The sequence below is a fragment of the Oncorhynchus mykiss genome, chromosome 12, assembly GCF_057628025.1.
Source record: "Oncorhynchus mykiss isolate SJ-2025 chromosome 12, ASM5762802v1, whole genome shotgun sequence".
NCBI classification, from domain to species: domain Eukaryota; kingdom Metazoa; phylum Chordata; class Actinopteri; order Salmoniformes; family Salmonidae; genus Oncorhynchus; species Oncorhynchus mykiss.
The window spans coordinates 14,031,824-14,047,296 of record NC_143033.1 but is presented as its reverse complement, the minus strand read 5'-3'; the positions used below and the strand labels follow the sequence as shown (position 1 = coordinate 14,047,296).

General features: G+C 44.9%; 1 protein-coding gene across 3 annotated transcripts in view; it reads left to right on the top strand.

Annotated features, from left to right (window-relative positions):
* LOC110536789 (roquin-2) overlaps positions 1 to 9,617 on the top strand; it is a 46,714-nt gene extending 37,097 nt beyond the window's left edge. The window contains exons 14-19 of one of the 3 annotated variants that reach the window (XM_036936958.2): positions 461 to 622; positions 804 to 1,533; positions 3,525 to 3,609; positions 5,050 to 5,224; positions 5,443 to 5,564; positions 5,911 to 9,617. In XM_036936958.2, coding sequence (XP_036792853.2) covers positions 461 to 622; positions 804 to 1,533; positions 3,525 to 3,609; positions 5,050 to 5,224; positions 5,443 to 5,564; positions 5,911 to 6,049 — 1,413 coding nt within the window. In that variant the 3' untranslated portion in view covers positions 6,050 to 9,617. Of the gene's footprint in view, positions 1 to 460; positions 623 to 803; positions 1,534 to 3,524; positions 3,610 to 5,049; positions 5,225 to 5,439; positions 5,675 to 5,910 lie in introns of those variants that run through there. The other 2 variants (XM_036936956.2, XM_090191762.1) reach the window with 2 other exon arrangements.
* The last annotated feature ends 5,856 nt before the right edge of the window (positions 9,618 to 15,473 follow it).

The following is a 15,473-nucleotide window of genomic DNA, read 5'->3' as shown; positions in this document are numbered from 1 at the left end:
ATTTTAGACTGTGACTGTTGCTTGGCAACTGGTAGCTAGCTACATTATAGAGTCGCAGTTTGTGTTTGGGAGTCCTCATAACTCTCTCCCCCCTTATTCTCTCTGTCCCCATCCCTCCATTATTTTCCCTCCTCCCTCTCTTCTCTCTCTCAATTTCAATTAAATTTAATTTAAGGGCTTTATTGTCTTGGGAAATGTATGTTTACATTGCCAAAGCAAGTGAAATAGATAATAAACAAAAGTGAAATTAACAATAAAAAATGTACAGTAAACATTACACCTACAAAAGTTCCAAAAGAATAAAGACATTTCAAATGTGTGTCTCTCTCTCGCTTTCCCTCGTCCCCTCTATCTCTCTTTCCCTCTCTCTCTCGTTCTTTCTTTCTTTCTTTCTTTCTTTCTTTCTTTCTTTCTTTCTTTCTTTCTTTCTTTCTTTCTTTCTTTCTTTCTCTCTCTCTAGCATGATGACGGTGGTGGTGGTCAGTGTATGAACTGTAAGTTCCGTGGAGAGGAGAATCTGTCCCACTACTCTCCCTGGTCCTGTGGAACCATCAGTACCTGCATCAGCCCCTTTGAACCAGAGCATCACAAGGCCTCAGCTCACTCCCGCTCCGAAAACTTAGTGGGTCTCACAACATGCCTTCTTAATTCAACCAAACAGCCACACAGACACATATAGATCCTACAGAACATAACAATATAGTCTAGCATCACATGACAAATTAGGCAATTACTGTGACATTATCTACACTAACAAAAATACACTAAAATGTCATGTTTTCTACTAATACTTTGTCTTTCAGGAAGTAGACAATGGTGAAAGGACGCGGTGGCTACACACGTTTGAGCCCTACCGCCGTCTGAAAGACGAGGACCCCAGCATACCGTTTGAAACCTACCGCCGTCTGAAAGACGAGGACCCCAGCATACCGTTTGAGCCCTACTGCCGTCTGAAAGACGAGGACCCCAGCATACCGTTTGAGCCCTACCGCCGTCTGAAAGACGAGGACCCCAGCATACCGTTTGAAACCTACCGCCGTCTGAAAGACGAGGACCCCAGCATACCGTTTGAGCCCTACTGCCGTCTGAAAGACGAGGACCCCAGCATACCGTTTGAGCCCTACCGCCGTCTGAAAGACGAGGACCCCAGCATACCGTTTGAAACCTACCGCCGTCTGAAAGACGACCCCAGCATACCGTTTGAGCCCTACCGCCGTCTGAAAGACGACCCCAGCATACCGTTTGAAACCTACCGCCGTCTGAAAGACGAGGACCCCAGCATACCGTTTGAGCCCTACCGCCGTCTGAAAGACGAGGAACCCAGCATACCGTTTGAGCCCTACCGCCGTCTGAAAGACAAGGACCCCAGCATACCATTTGGAGAGGGGCCCATCATACCGTTTGGAGAAGGGCCTATCATCTCCAAATGGGGGGCGATATCCCGCGCCTCCCGTACAGGATACCACACCACCGACCCGGTCCAGGCCACAGCCTGCCAGGGAAGCAACAGCACCATCCCCATCAACTTCAGAGGTGAGGAGGGGATGGGGGAGGAAATGGGGGGTTGGAGTTCAAATGTAAAGGAATAAGATATTATACCTCTCTTGTAATGTTTTATATATCCTATCTATGACTTGTTATGTCTCTGATTTACTGTGAAATGACAGCAGAAGAAAAAACTTAAGATGTTCAACCAACAGAATTGTTATTTCCTAGTTCATTTTCTCTTTCAAATATGCTAGTTTTAGGACCAGCTGCTAGTCTAGCACAGAGCAGAATCCTCTTAACATGTATTTTAGGACCGGCTGCTAGGCTAGCACAGAGCAGAATCCTCTTAACATGTGTTTTAGGACCAGCTGCTAGTCTAGCACAGAGCAGAATCCTCTTAACACGTGTTTTAGGACCAGCTGCTAGTCTAGCACAGAGCAGAATCCTCTTAACATGTGTTTTAGGACCGGCTGCTTGGCTAGCACAGAGCAGAATCCTCTTAACATGTGTTTTAGGACTGGCTGCTTGGCTAGCACAGAGCAGAATCCTCTTAACATGTATTTTAGGACCGGTTGCTAGGCTAGCACAGAGCAGAATCCTCTTAACCTGTGTTTTAGGACCAGCTGCTAGTCTAGCACAGAGCAGAATCCTCTTAACATGTATTTTAGGACTGGCTGCTTGGCTAGCACAGAGCAGAATCCTCTCAACATGTATTTTAGGACCGGCTGCTAGGCTAGCACAGAGCGGAATCCTCTCAACATGTGTTTTAGGACTGGCTGCTTGGCTAGCACAGAGCAGAATCCTCTTAACATGTATTTTAGGACCGGCTGCTAGTCTAGCACAGAGCAGAATCCTCTCAACATGTATTTTAGGACCGGCTGCTAGGCTAGCACAGAGCAGAATCCCCTCAACATGTATTTTAGGACCGGCTGCTAGGCTAGCACAGAGCAGAATCCCCTCAACATGTATTTTAGGACCGGCTGCTAGGCTAGCACAGAGCAGAATCCTCTCAACATGTATTTTAGGACCGGCTGCTAGGCTAGCACAGAGCAGAATCCCCTCAACATGTATTTTAGGACCGGCTGCTAGGCTAGCACAGAGCAGAATCCCCTCAACATGTATTTTAGGACCGGCTGCTAGGCTAGCACAGAGCAGAATCCTCTCAACATGTATTTTAGGACCGGCTGCTAGGCTAGCACAGAGCAGAATCCCCTCAACATGTATTTTAGGACCGGCTGCTAGGCTAGCACAGAGCAGAATCCCCTCAACATGTATTTTAGGACCGGCTGCTAGGCTAGCACAGAGCAGAATCCTCTCAACATGTATTTTAGGACCGGCTGCTAGGCTAGCACAGAGCAGAATCCTCTCAACATGTATTTTAGGACCGGCTGCTAGGCTAGCACAGAGCAGAATCCCCTCAACATGTATTTTAGGACCGGCTGCTAGGCTAGCACAGAGCAGAATCCCCTCAACATGTATTTTAGGACCGGCTGCTAGGCTAGCACAGAGCAGAATCCTCTCAACATGTATTTTAGGACCGGCTGCTAGGCTAGCACAGAGCAGAATCCTCTTAACATGTGTTTTAGGACCAGCTGCTTGGCTAGCACAGAGCAGAATCCCCTCAACATGTATTTTAGGACCGGCTGCTAGGCTAGCACAGAGCAGAATCCCCTCAACATGTATTTTAGGACCGGCTGCTAGGCTAGCACAGAGCAGAATCCTCTCAACATGTATTTTAGGACCGGCTGCTAGGCTAGCACAGAGCAGAATCCCCTCAACATGTATTTTAGGACCGGCTGCTAGGCTAGCACAGAGCAGAATCCTCTCAACATGTGGGGGGATTGGAGCGTGAATATAAATGAAAGTTTTCTTTCATCTCCAGGCCAGTCTCTGAATGCAACCAGCTCTCAGCAGAGCCGTGGTTCACTGCAGCCAGCGCTCCCAGGCATTCACTTAAGCATAGTGTTGACAAGGTGGGAAAATGTATTGTAATAGTTTTGCTCAATGTTGTTACTGTAAATCTATGGTTCTAACAGATTATGGTCCACACATCGGCCATGGGGACTACAGGTGGAGCTCCGGGGGGTCTGACTCTTCCAGCCACTCCAGTTTCCTAGAGGGGTACAGTATGGATTCTATACTATATACTACTATATAATACTATACAATACTATATAATACTATTTAATACTATAAAATATGATATAATACTATAATACAATATAATACTATACTATATAATGCTATACTATAAAATACTATATACTACTATATAATACTATACTATATACCATGTAGAGCCATCCCATCCCCCCTTTCTCTCTTCACGCTAAACAAAGGCATTGTCTTGTTTTCTTTTTTATCTTGTCATTTTTATCTTGTCTTTCTTATCTTGTCTTTCTTATCTCATCTTTTTATCTTGTCTTTTTTATCTTGTCTTTCTACTTCGAGGTCCTATTGTATGTATGCAGCTGAGAATTTGCTTGCTCATCATGACTGTGTTGGAAGTGTTGTTTTCAACCTCTCCTCTCCACTCCTCCTCTTCTCTCTCCTCTCCCCTTCTCTTTCCCCTCTCCTCTCCACTCCTCCTCTTCTCTTTCCTATCCACTCCTCCTCTTCTCTCTCCTCTCCCCTTCTCTTTCCTCTCCTCTTCTCTCTCCTCTCCCCTTCTCTCTCCTCTACACTCCTCCTCTTCTCTCTCCTCTCCCCTTCTCTCTCCTCTTCACTCCTCCTCTTCTCTCTCCTCTCCACTCCACTCCTCTTCTCTCCACTCCTCCTCTTCTCTCTCCTCTCCACTCCTCCTCTTCTCTTCTCTCTCCTCTCCCCTTCTCTCTCCTCTTCACTCCTCCTCTCCACTCCACTCCTCTTCTCTCCACTCCTCCTCTTCTCTCTCCTCTTCACTCCTCCTCTTCTCTTCTCTCTCCTCTCCACTCCTCCTCTTCTCTCCTCTCCACTCCTCCTCTCCCCTCCTCCACTCTCCTCTCCCCTCCTCCTCTTCTCTCTCCTCTCCACTCCTCCTCTCCTCTCCTCCTCTCCTCTCCACTCCTCCTCTCCTCTCCACTCCTCCTCTTCTCTTCTCTCTCCTCTCCACTCCTCCCCTTCTCTCTCCTCTCCACTCCTCCTCTTCTCTCTCCTCTCCACTCCTCCTCTTCTCTTCTCTCTCCTCTCCACTCCTCCTCTTCTCTCCCCTCTTTCATTGTATTGCAGTCAGTTCTCTCCTCAGACTAAACATAGAGCATCTCTCAGGTCTGTCGTTGCTTGCTGCTCACGTTCTCTTCTGTAACCCCCTGACTCTGACTAACAGTCTCTCTGTAGCTTTGATTGGAGAGGGGAATCTAGTCCTCTGTTCTGTACTCCACAAGTCTCTCATTCTGCTGTCAGTACATCAGCTATTTACATCATTTCAGTCAAAATACACGTGATAACAGTACAGTACAATACAATGCAGTACCATACAGTACAAAGCCACTGTTTTACAGTAATGTTGCATATCTGAAGCAGCACATACAATGAAGATATTGTAGATAATCTTAAATTGCCACCATTCCTGTATGTCAACAGTGAACAGCTAGCCGCCCTTCGGCGCTCCTTCAGCAGTGGAGAGAAGGCTGGTGCAGGAGACATGCTGCAGACTGACTACTGTAAAGACACGACAGAGCATCAACTGGACAGAGACGTAGAACTGGAGCTGTCTGTACTAGACGTTGTCCCGCAGGACAACAGTCAACAGTCTGAGGTGCAGTGACGTCTCTCTGTGTCTGATTGGTTGATTTCATTATTGACTGATTGATTAATTGATTGATTGGCGTCTGTGTCATATAAGGGATGATCTGGGATCTGTAAAGTGGTGGAATATTGCAACATCTGAATTTGTAATGTAGTTAGTTGGTTACATCAAATCTGTTTTCCATGTCTACTCTCTCCGTCTGACTTTTTCTCTGGTTGTCTTAGAAGCCCCTGGAGCTGAGAGAGCCCCACCTCCTCACCCCTCCCAGCAGTGAACCCCAGAGGACACAGACAGACAAGCTGTCAGCAGACAAGATGGAAGCTCAACTGCTGAAGAAGATGGCCTTCAGGTGAGCTCGGTCAACAACTAGCCTCAACCGATGTCTGGCAACGTGAGACAAGTAAACACTAAACACACCAGTAGCAAGGCTCAATATTGATGTGGTTTCTCCCACATCGCAAACATTCAATTCAATAACCTTTATTTATCCCTGAGAGTAATTATTTTTGGCAGGCATGGTCATAACATGGTCATACACACATCAGATAGGCCTACACTTGGGTGAGTAAGTGCAGCATAAAATAAACAACTGTTCCTTTACTGCAGCTTCTCTATTTCTGACAAGGACTATAAAGGCAGAGATATCTTCTACTCAGTGGTTACTGATCAGAGCTCATACTGCATCTGTGTTCCAGGAGGTCTCTCTCCCCTGGAGGTCTGGGCTCAGGAGGCCTCAGCGTGGGGAAGCTGATGATGAGGACCGGCCCTCTGAGACTGGGGGACATGGGCCCTTGCCCTAACACAGGCCCTGAGATGCTGCTCAATGGGAACTGAGAGGGCAAACACACCTCACCGCCACGCCTGGGGGTCCCGGCTGGTGGTCCCGAAGCAGTGGTACCGGCCCAGCGCTACACAGCTCCTACACCTGCTTTCACAGTAACATCTTAGGGTTGTATAGGCCTGTATCATCAGACAGCGATAAGGTCTTACCCCACTAATATCACCTGTCTGAGGGCACATTATATACAGTATGCTACTTTAGACCACAGGTAGTGTTGTTTCAAACATGACAAAGAGAGATGTATAGTTCAGACACACACACACCAGTAGCCTCTGTCGCATTTACTCTTTTCTCATCTCGGCAGGGTCTTTTTTTGATCAAGTGTTTGTTTGGGTGTGCTGCTCGCTCTCCACTTCCTATAATGATGGTGATGATGGTGTTTATCATGCTTCACATGGCATCCAATAGTTTTATTTTTTGTTAGTTCTACAATGTTTCCAAGGTAACAAAGGTGTTCAGCACTGTTGTGTGTGTGTATGCGATCAGCATCTGTTGACATTGAGCTGATGACAATAACAGCACATTACTATGCATTTGTAGTCATAGGAAGGATATTTGCCTCTCGAAAAATGAAAAGTCTTTACTTTGAAAAAAAAACAGCGCTAATTGAACAGGGTTTGTAGGTCTTAAAAGAGGACGATGAACAGGAAGAGATGGAGGATACCAACACTAGATGTTGCTCTAGTCCAACTCTTATCTACTTTAGACATTGTAGTAGCCTATCAAAGGTTCCTACGGCTTGGCCGTGTTATCCTGTGTGACGTGTCATTTGTTGGTCTCAAGCATTTCATAGATGAGATTCAAGACGATGACGATCAATCAGATGTCACCACACTCACATGTATGCACAACTGTGGCCTTTTTTATGTTAGTAAAGTATCTCTTCATATTTAGTCTCCACCGTGGGGTTAAGACGTTAAAAACACCAAATAGTAAAACATGTATCAACAATCCTTGATATATTCAACAGATTTCAGTATTCAGTGGTTCTGGCACCATCATGTATTGCCTTCCTCTGTGCAACTGCAGCCAGGGATTGAATTATAGTGATCTGCTGTGATGAAATGATACGCCATACTTACAGATATCTCTGTACACTGTAATCACATGACATGTACGCACAATGTAAACAATGTAAACAATGTAAACAATGTAAACTGGTTGTTGCAGCTCTTTTTGGTTCTGTGCATCAAACTCAGAACCTGTGTTTACTATGACAGATTGTCAACAAACCACCAGGTGATTACTGGGTTCCCTCATGCTGTCTTTGTTTAGTTCTGTCCCCGTTCAAACTTTTCACCAATGCTTTGTTATTTTCTTCGAAGCATTGCCAACTTCCGTGAAGTTGTTTGTCAAAATATTTTGTATCGGGATCTCTGTTTTGTTTCGTTGTTGGTCGTAATTTTTTAGGAAGAAATGAAACCGATCCATCAGTCTGTCTCTATATTCATGTTTCGAGCAGTCTTTTCACTGCTGGTTAACGGTCTAACGAATACAGTCCATCATCCTTATGTGATCGCTACCGAGGGTCATGCATTGGCCTAAAAGGGTCAGTGTTATTTTACTGCAGTTTTGTGCACTGAATGTTCTGTTTGCTGTCTTCTCCTGCCTGTGGGGGTGAAGAGATTCGGGTGACGCTATGTGTTAACTTGCAGCACTTAGATAAACTCTCCTATTTATAATAGGGTTTATTTTGTTACGGTCTGAAAGGAAGCAGACAGGCTAAGTGAGACAACTTGACCAGTGATTGATAATTCTTAAGGACTGCCCCATACATATATAGACATACAGTATATCCATTCTCTAAGCATTATCTGACAGGCTACTGTATTTCTGTTGCTCTTCTGTTCCTGTTTCAGACTTTGACTTAAGAAATTGTCTTAGTGTCATACTGTGTACAATCAATCAGCGGAGTCCATTGTTGTCTAATGGTGGACAGGGCCCTTTAGGGGATAGGGGCCTTTGGGTATAAGATGTGGGCAGGACCAGGGAGTCTATTAAAGTTTAGAACCTGGTCAAGTTCAAGGGTAGTGTTGTGATTCTAGACCAATCTATCTGGCTCCTGTAGTTTAGGTTTGTTCCAGCAGGGAGTGCTAGAGCCTAGTCTCTGCAGCCCTTAGTGATGGAGGATTTATGTTGCTAAGCTACTGATAAAGGGTTTACTCATTACGCTGATTCTGTTGCAGGAAGCAAACGGAACCAAACGAGGAGGGACATACCTGAATTTGTACAATAGAAACTCTCATTTTAGTTGCAAAATGTAATATTTTGCAACTGTTTAGCCAAATGATTACACCCCTGAACACATCTTCAGCACTGAATATTATGGGTCATGAGAGCAAATATTTACATCAATGAATATAGTTTAATGTAACTTTTTCACCACATAAATGTGCTAAGGAGGGATTTATAATTTGCTATAATGTGTTTATGTTTAGATTCAATACCAATAGTATTACCCAGTTGGGAAGGGAATGGGCACATTTAAGAACAGGGAGTTATGTAGGTAGAGTTCCCAGAGTGTTCCAGTGCCTGTCTAATGACTCACTGGTGTAATGATCTGATCGCACTGCACTTCCCACGTCATCATTGCAAGATGTTCTTACTACCCACTATCCAGCCAGTGCCCCCAGGTCATGCATGCTAGTCCCTCTTGTTGTCATGGCGAAGGAGGAAGTACATGATTCTGTAGTTGTGATACAACACACCCAGCGATGTAAGTGTTCTGCACATGCCCACTGTGTGGCCACGCCAAGTATTTTAGCCTGCCTGCAGCATTTGACTGTTTACTGCTTCTGAAATGCTTTATTATTGATAACGATCGATGTATTATTATCATTATGACTTACTACCATCATTGGTTGAGTTGTAGTACTTCCCTCTGGATAAGTCAAGTCTGCTTCTTCAGTTGAATTTTGAACATTTTCTGAATAGTCAAAGTTAGCCGAGGATGGTCTTGTAAGGTGAAAACATTTGCCTGTTTGTCAATTGTACAACTATGACGGAACTGATGTTTGAATATTTATGTCTGTATTAGACATTTTCTTAGCAAATCTATTGTTCGATTGAAATGTAAATGAAATACAAGATGGTGCACACATCCATCATTATTGTACACGGCTGGCACCATCGTTAGATGGACTAACTGCTCGTTTATACAACCAAATGTAATCAGATATTTAAATAAATACTGATATAGAGGGACAAATAAAGGTTTCAGAATGATGAAACTGGCTGAGACAGCATAAAAACATGTCTAAATGAATAATATGTATTCCATTTATTTCATTTGAAATATCACTTTGTGAAAGGTTTCCCTGCATTGCAAGGCAATATCCTGAACCGTATTCTTAGTTTGAAGTATTGATTGTGTTCAGATGTGACCAGCCAACTGCCTGACCTGTTGGTTGTCTTTGTGTGCTATTAGCTCCTGCACTGACAGCTTGGCCAAGCAGAGTACTCCGATACTTTTTTGATGGACCAGGCAGACCTGTGAAATCAGAGGGAGATGTCAGTACCTGAAACTTTGCATGCTACAATAAATGAAAAACAAACACAAAATATGTGTCCTGTCTCAACTGCTTAGAGGACTTCGGATCTGGGCCCATATTCTGGGCTCCCAAGAGGCACAGCGGTCTAAGACACGGCATCTCAGTGCGAGAGGCATCATTACAGACACCCTGGTTCGATTCCAGGCTGTATCACAACTGGCTGTGATTGGGAGTCCCATTGGGTGTGCACAATTGTAAATAATAATTTTATCTGAATTGACTGGACTAGGTAATAAATAAAAGGTTAAATATTCATAAAGCTTCAGAACAAGTGTGAATGGCTCCCCCTGGTGGGCTGCCTGTGACTATTGCTACGATTTCCTATTGTACACACTTCCCCTCCAGCTCTATTTCAACAGAATATACCAGAGGTAGATACAGAGTTTTCTGAGGTAACATTTCACACTCTTTAGTCCAGGAACATGATGAAACAAGCCTTGACAGGAAGAACTAGCATTACATGGCCTTTACCATGGTGTTGCCGAACCTGAATTTAGATTCTGATTCAATGTTTCCTCAGGGTTTTGATGGCGAAGGGGAGTTGCACCAATTTGCAACAAGAACCATATGTTCAGAGGGGAGTGTGAGAGGAAATGCAGAAAGAGATGGTGAAGCAACAGCTGTGCTGGAATGAGAACAATATGTGTGTTTTTATTTTTTATTTTTTTTATTTCACCTTTATTTAACCAGGTAGGCTAGTTGAGAACAAGTTCTCATTTGCAACTGCGACCTGGCCAAGATAAAGCATAGCAGTGTGAACAGACAACACAAAGTTACACATGGAGTAAGTAAACAATTAACAAGTCAATAACACAGTAGAGAAAAAAGGGGAGTCTATATACATTGTGTGCAAAAGGCATGAGGAGGTAGGCGAATAATTACAATTTTGCAGGTTAATAACACTGGAGTGATAAATGATCAGATGGTCATGTACAGGTAGAGATATTGGTGTGCAAAAGAGCAGAAAAGTAAAGAAATAAAAACAGTATGGGGATGAGGTAGGTAAAAATGGGTGGGCTATTTACCGATAGACTATGTACAGCTGCAGCGATCGGTTAACTGCTCAGATAGCAGATGTTTGAAGTTGGTGAGGGAGACAAAAGTCTCCAACTTCAGCGATTTTTGCAATTCGTTCCAGTCACAGGCAGTAGAGAACTGGAACGAAAGGCGGCCAAATTAGGTGTTGGCTTTAGGGATGATCAGTGAGATACACCTGCTGGAGCGCGTGCTACGGATGGGTGTTGCCATCGTGACCAGTGAACTGAGATAAGGCGGAGCTTTACCTAGCATGGACTTGTAGATGACCTGGAGCCAGTGGGTCTGGCGATGAATATGTAGCGAGGGCCAGCCGACTAGAGCATACAAGTTGCAGTGGTGGGTGGTATAAGGTGCTTTAGTGACAAAACGGATGGCACTGTGATAAACTGCATCCAGTTTGCTGAGTAGAGTGTTGGAAGCAATTTTGTAGATGACATCGCCAAAGTCGAGGATCGGTAGGATAGTCAGTTTTACTAGGGTAAGTTTGGCGGCGTGAGTGAAGGAGGCTTTGTTGCGGAATAGAAAGCCGATTCTTGATTTGATTTTCAATTGGAGATGTTTGATATGAGTCTGGAAGGAGAGTTTGCAGTCTAGCCAGACACCTAGGTACTTATAGATGTCCACATATTCAAGGTCGGAACCATCCAGGGTGGTGATGCTGGTCAGGCGTGCGGGTGCAGGCAGCGAACGGTTGAAAAGCATGCATTTGGTTTTACTAGCGTTTAAGAGCAGTTGGAGGCCACGGAAGGAGTGTGGTATGGCATTGAAGCTCGTTTGGAGGTTAGATAGCACAGTGTCCAAGGACGGGCCGGAAGTATATAGAATGGTGTCGTCTGCGTAGAGGTGGATCAGGGAATCGCCCACAGCAAGAGCAACATCATTGATATATACAAAGAAAAGAGTCGGCCCGAGGATTGAACCCTGTGGTACCCCCATAGAGACTGCCAGAGGACTGGACAGCATGCCCTCCGATTTGACACACTGAACTCTGTCTGCAAAGTAATTGGTGAACCAGGCAAGGCAGTCATCCGAAAAACCGAGGCTACTGAGTCTGCCGAGAAGAATATGGTGATTGACAGAGTCGAAAGCATTGGCAAGGTCGATGAAGACGGCTGCACAGTACTGTCTTTTATCGATGGCGGTTATGATATCGTTTAGTACCTTGAGCGTGGCTGAGGTGCACCCGTGACCGGCTCGGAAACCAGATTGCACAGCGGAGAAGGTACGGTGGGATTCAGTTCTGATGGTACGGAGCGAGAGGATGAGGGTCAAGGACCAGAATGCTCGGTAGTGGAAAGACATAGGAAGAAGAGAGATCATGATGCAGAAAGCAGTGGAGCGTCTAGTAAAGAGAGCATAAAGAGGGCCAAGGTAAGAAGCAATAGTAGTGATGTGTTGGAGTGGAAAGTGGTGTTTGATGAGACCACAAGGCCTCACACCCTATCCAACTAACTAATGCCATAGAGAAAGAGGTTGGTGAAGTGAAATGAGCTTATTTCATTGGAAATGGTAGATTGTTAACATTGTGTGGTAGACGGGCTCAGCAAGAGGAGATTCTGAAAGTGGAAAAGCTTAATGGGAAGAAGATTAAAAGCCTTGTCCCTGGTGATAATGCTAGATTGAGGGGTCTTCACTGGGGTCCCAATATCTACGTCCACAGTTGATAATAAAGAGAATGGGAAGGAAGGCAGAGTGATTGAGGCCAAAAGGTTAATCAGTAGGAAAGAGGGTCAAACAAGTGAAAGCTTATCAGTGATGCCAAGGTTTGAGAAAGTCTTCCTTAGTTTCAATGTTAGAGAATTTGTCCCATATGCACTGTGGTGTTTTAAATGCCTAAAGAATGGGACATGTAGCTGCTCAGAGTAAAGGAAGGACAAGATGTGCCAAGTGTGTAGGGGAACATGATTATGGTGAATGTGGAAGCAATGTGAAGGTTAAGTGTTGTAATTATGGGGCAAAACACAGAGCAGCTTTTGGTGGATGCCAACTACAGAGAGGCTAGAGAGGATCAGAGATACAGGATCAGTCATGATGTATCATATGCAGAGGCTGGAAAACAGATTGGTAGAACTACAGTGTAGACTGATGGATCATGGATGTACCTGTAGTAAGAGGACCTACTGCCAGACTGATGGATCTTACATGGATGTACCTGTAGTAAGTGGACCTACTGCCAGACTGATGGGTCATGGATGTACCTGTAGTAAGTGGACCTACTGTCAGACTGATGGATCATGGATGTACCTGTAGTAAGTGGACCTACTGCCAGACTGATGGATCATGGATGTACCTGTAGTAAGTAGACCTACTGCCAGACTGATGGATCATGGATGTACCTGTAGTAAGTGGACCTACTGCCAGACTGATGGGTCATGGATGTACCTGTAGTAAGTGGACCTACTGTCAGACTGATGGATCATGGATGTACCTGTAGTAAGTGGACCTACTGCCAGACTGATGGATCATGGATGTACCTGTAGTAAGTGGACCTACTGTCAGACTGATGGATCTTACATGGATGTACCTGTAGTAAGTGGACCTACTGTCAGACTGATGGGTCATGGATGTACCTGTAGTAAGTGAACCTACTGTCAGACTGATGGATCATGGATGTACCTGTAGTAAGTGGACCTACTGTCAGACTGATGGTTCATGGATGTGTCTGTAGTAAGAGGACCTACTGTCAGACTGATGGATCATGGATGTACCTGTAGTAAGTGGACCTACTGTCAGACTGATGGATCTTACATGGATGTACCTGTAGTAAGTGGACCTACTGTCAGACTGATGGGTCATGGATGTACCTGTAGTAAGTGGACCTACTGTCAGACTGATGGATCATGGATGTGTCTGTAGTAAGAGGACCTACTGTCAGACTGATGGATCATGGATGTACCTGTAGTAAGAGGACCTACTGCCAGACTGATGGATCATGGATGTACCTGTAGTAAGTGGACCTACTGTCAGACTGATGGATCATGGATGTACCTGTAGTAAGTGGACCTACTGTCAGACTGATGGTTCATGGATGTGTCTGTAGTAAGTGGACCTACTGTCAGACTGATGGATCATGGATGTACCTGTAGTAAGTAGACCTACTGTCAGACTGATGGATCATGGATGTGTCTGTAGTAAGTAGACCTACTGTCAGACTGATGGTTCATGGATGTGTCTGTAGTAAGTGGACCTACTGTCAGACTGATGGATCATGGATGTACCTGTAGTAAGTAGACCTACTGTCAGACTGATGGATCATGGATGTACCTGTAGTAAGTGGACCTACTGTCAGACTGATGGATCATGGATGTACCTGTAGTAAGTGGACCTACTGTCAGACTGATGGATCATGGATGTACCTGTAGTAAGTGGACCTACTGTCAGACTGATGGATCATGGATGTACCTGTAGTAAGTGGACCTACTGTCAGACTGATGGATCATGGATGTACCTGTAGTAAGTAGACCTACTGTCAGACTGATGGATCATGGATGTACCTGTAGTAAGTGGACCTACTGTCAGACTGATGGATCATGGATGTGTCTGTAGTAAGAGGACCTACTGTCAGACTGATGGATCATGGATGTACCTGTAGTAAGTGGACCTACTGCCAGACTGATGGGTCATGGATGTACCTGTAGTAAGTGGACCTACTGTCAGACTGATGGATCATGGATGTACCTGTAGTAAGTGGACCTACTGTCAGACTGATGGATCATGGATGTACCTGTAGTAAGTGGACCTACTGTCAGACTGATGGTTCATGGATGTACCTGTAGTAAGTGGACCTACTGTCAGACTGATGGATCATGGATGTACCTGTAGTAAGTGGACCTACTGTCAGACTGATGGGTCATGGATGTACCTGTAAGTGGACCTACTGTCAGACTGATGGATCATGGATGTACCTGTAGTAAGTGGACCTACTGTCAGACTGATGGTTCATGGATGTGTCTGTAGTAAGTGGACCTACTGTCAGACTGATGGGTCATGGATGTACCTGTAGTAAGTGGACCTACTGTCAGACTGATGGATCATGGATGTACCTGTAGTAAGTAGACCTACTGTCAGACTGATGGATCATGGATGTGTCTGTAGTAAGAGGACCTACTGCCAGACTGATGTATCTTACATGGGTGTACCTGTAGTAAGTGGACCTACTGTCAGACTGATGGATCATGGATGTGTCTGTAGTAAGAGGACCTACTGCCAGACTGATGTATCTTACATGGGTGTACCTGTAGTAAGTGGACCTACTGTCAGACTGATGGTTCATGGATGTACCTGTAGTAAGTGGACCTACTGTCAGACTGATGGATCATGGATGTATGTACCTGTAGTAAGTGGACCTACTGCCAGACTGATGGATCATGGATGTACCTGTAGTAAGTGGACCTACTGTCAGACTGATGGATCATGGATGTACCTGTAGTAAGTGGACCTACTGTCAGACTGATGGATCATGGATGTACCTGTAGTAAGTAGACCTACTGCCAGACTGATGGATCATGGATGTACCTGTAGTAAGTAGACCTACTGTCAGACTGATGGATCATGGATGTATGTACCTGTAGTAAGTGGACCTACTGCCAGACTGATGGATCATGGATGTACCTGTAGTAAGTAGACCTACTGCCAGACTGATGGATCTTACATGGATGTACCTGTAGTAAGTGGACCTACTGTCAGACTGATGGATCATGGATGTACCTGTAGTAAGTGGACCTACTGCCAGACTGATGGATCATGGATGTACCTGTAAGTGGACCTACTGCCAGACTGATGGATCATGGATGTACCTGTAAGTGGACCTACTGTCAGACTGATGGAT